The sequence below is a fragment of the Portunus trituberculatus genome, chromosome 24 (genome assembly GCF_017591435.1).
Source record: "Portunus trituberculatus isolate SZX2019 chromosome 24, ASM1759143v1, whole genome shotgun sequence".
Classification (NCBI taxonomy): domain Eukaryota; kingdom Metazoa; phylum Arthropoda; class Malacostraca; order Decapoda; family Portunidae; genus Portunus; species Portunus trituberculatus.
Genome location: NC_059278.1, coordinates 4,914,644 through 4,919,643, shown reverse-complemented (window position 1 = coordinate 4,919,643; position 5,000 = coordinate 4,914,644). Strand labels below are relative to the sequence as shown.

The window sequence follows — 5,000 nt, the reverse complement described above, 5'->3', positions numbered from 1 at the left end:
GCAGAGGTGGAAGGAGGCACCTCAAGACTCTGTATATTCTAGTATGGCCACGTATGCCCTCCACCTTCTTACTATTACCTTTCTTCTTCTCCTCCTCCTCCTCCTCCTCCTCTTCTTCTTCTTCTTCTTCTTCTTCTTCTTCTTCTTCTTCTTCTTCTTCTTCTTCTTCTTGGTCTTGTTAGTGTTTCTTGTTTCTCGTTTTGTTTTGGTATTTTTTTTTTTTATTCTTCTCATTCCGTTGTTGCTTTGGTTTATTTTTCTCCAAGGGTTGCGTGAAAGTGGGTTTGCTCTTTGCGTGTGTGTGTGTGTGTGTGTGTGTGTGTGTGTGTGTGTGTGTGTGTGTGTGTGTGTATTTATTTATTTCTGCAGCGTAAATAATTTCTTCGATGTGGAAATTCTCTCTCTCCCTCCCCCCCCTCTCTCTCTCTCTCTCTCTCTCTCTCTCTCTCTCTCTCTCTCTCTCTCTCTCTCCCTTGAGCACAATTTCAATTTTCTTGTCCCGTGCCATGAAAGTTTAATACGTGTAGTGCGCTGGCCAAGTAGAAAATCTAGGCTAGCAAGTAAAAGAATATTGCTTTATTTACTACCACCGCATCCTCTGCCTGGCCCGTTGCTTTCATTGCTCGGTGGAGGAAGACTCGCATGCTTGTGTGCGTGCGTGGGGACAGCGATATAAAGGCGAAGGTTCACACTAGGAATTCCAGCCATTCTTACACTCATTTCTTCTCTTTCCTCCCTCCTTTACGAGTAGTACAACCGAGAAATGCTTAGAATAGTAACGCGCGCTGGAGAAGAGAGAGAAAGAGCGAGAGAGGGAGAGAGAGAAAGGGACAGAGAGGTACAATGACACGTGTTTAATGAACTAGAGGTGGTAGAGTAGTATTAGTATTAGTAGTATTAGTATCAAGTCCTAAAAAGTTATCGTGAAGTAAAAAAGAAAATAGAGTAGAGCAATGTGGATCTAGGATGTGATACAGACTGGTATAGGTCACAATAATAAGGAAGAACACAATGAAGCCGCAGAAAAAGAGAAAGGAAATGGAAGGGAGGAAGAAAGTAATGTTGCAAACTGAACGGTGCCTCAAGTCTTGGCCTACCCGAGTACGCATGCGCTCTACTTGACTTGTTTACATGTGGTACTTGGCCCACTTGACCTGATAGTCGGCGCTACAGTAGATCTGACCGCAACAAAAGGATGAAAAACTCTCTCTCTCTCTCTCTCTCTCTCTCTCTCTCTCTCTCTCTCTCTCTCTCTCTCTCTCTCTCTCTCTCTCTCTCAGGACTCACGTGGTGGCGCCAGGAGACCCTCGTTGTCCTCGGATTGGCAAGGATGGTACACTCGAAGTACACGTCATCCCCTTCTTTTATGTTCGCCACGTCCAGTGATGCCCCGAAGCCACACGTCGCTTGGGGCACGTCTGTGGGAGGAAGAAGAAGAGGAGGAGGAGGAGGAGGAAGAGGAGGAGGAGGAGGAGGAGGAGGAAAAGCAGTGGTCAAATCCTATGTGCTGTAAGGAATCGGGCGTTTGTTTAGAAGAAAAAATCGTGTGTGTGTGTGTATGTGTGTGTGTGTGTGTGTGTGTGTGTGTGTGTGTGTGTGTGTGTGTGTGTGTGTGTGTGTGTGTGTGTGTGTGTGTGTGTGTGTGTGTGTGTGTGTGTGTGCATTTGTGTGTGAGATTTTTACCAGGAAGAGAGTACAAAAGGAGCAGGTCTTCAATACGGCAGGGGATAAAAAAAATAAAAAAAAAAAAGAGAAAGAGAGAACAAGCAGTGAGTGTTTGTAGGGAAAAAAGAAAGAGAGAGAGAAAAAAAAAAAAAAACAAGAGGGACTGGCAGGGTGTTTACAAGCAAGGGAAACGACACACATCGGTGGCCTGGCAAGCAAAAGGAAGAGGAGAGTAGAGGAGGGCTACATTAAAAGAAGAAAAAAAAAAAAAAATGTCAACAGGAGGAGGAGAAAAGGGGAGCAAGGAGATAAAGGAGGGAAATAAAGGGGATGTAATGGGAGAGATAAATGATGATGGGAGAATAAAAGAAAACCATGGAACGCATATAAGGTGGAGAGAGAGAGAGAGAGAGAGAGAGAGAGAGAGAGAGAGAGAGAGAGAGAGAGAGAGAGAGAGAGAGAGAGAGAGAGAGAGAGAGAGAGAGAGAGAGAGAGAGAGAGAGAGAGAGAGAGAGAGAGAGAGAGAGAGAGAGACTGAAGTGGTTTTAAGATAGTGAAGAAGTGGTAAAAAACAGATAAAAGGCAAGGAGAGGAGCAGTGTGAAGCGCCAAATTGGGACTGGTGGGCTGTAAGGATGTAGAAGAAATAAACTAAACTACTGTATAAGAGAAGAACGTTACTGATAAGTGTGTGGGGAGACCAGAGATCAGCTAAAAAGTGTTATGAAAGGTGAAGAAATATTGCGGGGTATGGTAGTAGTAGTAGTAGTAGTAGTAGTAGTAGTAGTAGTAGTAGTAGTAGTAGTAGTAGTAGTAGTAGTAGTAACAGTAGCAGTAGTGGGAGAAGCGCCAAATAAAATAAACCGTTCTGTGTAAATAGAGACAATAAACAACACTGGGGAGGCCCTGGGTAGAGTGATTTTGAGGTGCAGCATACAACAGAAGGGTGTTGGAAAGGACTGCTACAGGGGAATAGGCGACAGTAACAAGACGAATGAAGGAGGCTGGCAAAAGCTACAGCAGTACAAGAATAAATAATGCTGGGACAGTCCTGGGGTGACTTATTAACGCCTGGAATCTGAAACATGTCAGTGTCACAACTCTATTTATCTCAAAAGGCTTTAGTTTCTACACAGGTTTTTAAGTGTATTTTCTAAAGGTTCTAGTTGAAGCTACACGGGTTTTTAATGGTGTTTTTAAAGTTTACTGATGGATTAATAAGATTTCTATATTAATGAAAGAGAAACACAAGATTTCTACATTAATAAAAGGATAAATATTCTTGAAGAGTCCAACTAATAATCTCAGATGTCTTTGAAAATAACTTTTGATAAGAAAACAAAGCATTTTTGAATAGGAGCTACACTAGTTTTCAAGGATCTTTTTACGGTTTTAGTGACAAATTAACAATATTTCTGCATCAATAAAAGGATAAACAGTGTTGAAAGTCCAGCTAATCATCTCTTGTCTATGAAAACAACTCGTGGCAGGAAAACAAAGCAGCCTTACAGTGTACATCGAGGGGCCAGATGTCCTCTAAGGTGGCTGGTGCGCCGTGGGTCTCGGCCAGGCAACGCAGGAAGGAGCCGTCGTCTCGGGAGGAAGGGGTGATAGAGGTATGGCTTGTAGTGACGTTGCCTTCCTCTGAACTCTGCGGAGGAGGTCAGAGTGAGGGCAAGGTAGTGATGGTGGCGGCAAATAGAGGAGAGGGAGCGTTGTCGGGGAAAAGAATAAAATGTGAGGGATATGTTCGTAATTTATGAGAAAAATGGATACACTAATACTATTTTGTGTAAGAATAGTTTGCTGTAGAAGAGGTATAACAACAAGAACAAGAACAACAACAAAACCAACAACTACAACAACTACTACTACTACTACTACTACTACTACTACTACTACTATTCCTTCTCCTCCTCCTACAACAACAACAACAACTACTACTACTACTACTACTACTACTACTACTACTACAACTACTACTAATATCGAGAAGAAAACTCGCAGGGAAAATAAATGATTTCGTCTGTCAAGGAGAAAGAGAAAAGCAATTGATTTTTGAGGAGGGCATTAAAAAGTTTTCTTATTATATTTGAGTTTTGAGGTCAGTCATATTCTTTCCGTCTTCCCGCCCTTTCTCTCTCTCTCTCTCTCTCTCTCTCTCTCTCTCTTCTGGGCACCTGTGTGTGTGTGTGTGTGTGTGTGTGTGTGTGTGTGTTGAAGGCAACAATATTCGTGGCATGTTTTTTCAGGGTGAGCAAGTTTCGGTTTCCTTGTGTTGGGAAGTTGCCGAACCTCTCTCTCTCTCTCTCTCTCTCTCTCTCTCTCTCTCTCTCTCTCTCTCTCTCTCTCTCTCTCTCTCTCTCTCTCTCTCTCTCTCTCTCTCTCTCTCTCTCTCTCTTTTTTTTTTATTTAAACATAATTTATACAGAAGAACATGTACCCAAAGGCGCACTGTCGTGTGCTACCTATTCTAAGGGTACTACAATCTATTTCTCTACAATATTTACAAGACTTAAAAATAGATAATATACAAGATGGTCAGCATGTAAATGGAGCACTGTTCTTTTCACTTCACTAGCACTATTCACGCACTGCACTACACTGAGTGTCACGTCACAAAGAGTGTCAGAGGAGTTGGCAGTGTCTGTCTCCACTTATGTGCCATCAGTTTGACACTGTGTGTGTTCATCTCCTGGACGTGAGGCACCGCGGCCGTGAACAAGTTCCACATCCTGGAGACGCGTCCTGCGAAGGTGCGTTGATGCTGACACCCGTGGGATCGCGGCACCTCTACGGCGTCACCACCATTGAGCACCGTTCTCGTGCTCCGTGCGGTGACTCTCAGAGGATGACGCAGCCCTGCCAGATGTGGCACTCTTTGCACCTGTGCCTTATGGAACACTACGATTGCCGCCACATCTCTGCGGTGTTCCAGTGAATCAAGGGGACGCTCAGGCTCTGGGTGAGGTGGTATTGCAGCATCTACTAGCCGTATGGCGCGGCGTTGGATGCTGTCCAGTCTCCTTCTGTGTGTGGCGGCACAGGACATCCAGGAGAGCTGCGTACTCAAGGTGGGGCCGCACCTGTGCCTTGTACAGCAGCAGTCTCCCCTTCCTGTCGAGGAAACTGGCGATCCTTCTGAGAGCGGAGATCCTGTGAGAGGCTTTCTTGGCAATGGATTTGACATGGCTGTCAAACCTCAGCCCTCGATCCACCTCCACTCCAAGTATCTTGACGTCATCTTGGAGTGGGAGAGCAGCAGCGCCAAAGACAACTTTCCTGCCATTGCTGCCATGGCGGCTGGGGACCGAGAGACAACCATTGCCTGTGTCT

At 44.7% G+C, this 5,000-nt stretch overlaps 1 protein-coding gene across 4 annotated transcripts in view; it reads right to left on the bottom strand.

The window, feature by feature from the left end:
• The window catches only part of LOC123508254 (hemicentin-2-like), an 84,141-nt gene that overhangs the window by 13,724 nt on the left and 65,417 nt on the right, over positions 1–5,000 (bottom strand). For all 4 annotated transcript variants that reach the window (XM_045261828.1, XM_045261825.1, XM_045261826.1 and 1 more), the window contains exons 7-8: positions 3,174–3,315; positions 1,288–1,418 (exon numbers count right to left, since the gene is read on the bottom strand). In XM_045261828.1, the coding sequence (XP_045117763.1) occupies positions 1,288–1,418; positions 3,174–3,315 (273 nt within the window). The remainder of the gene's footprint in view (positions 1–1,287; positions 1,419–3,173; positions 3,316–5,000) is intronic.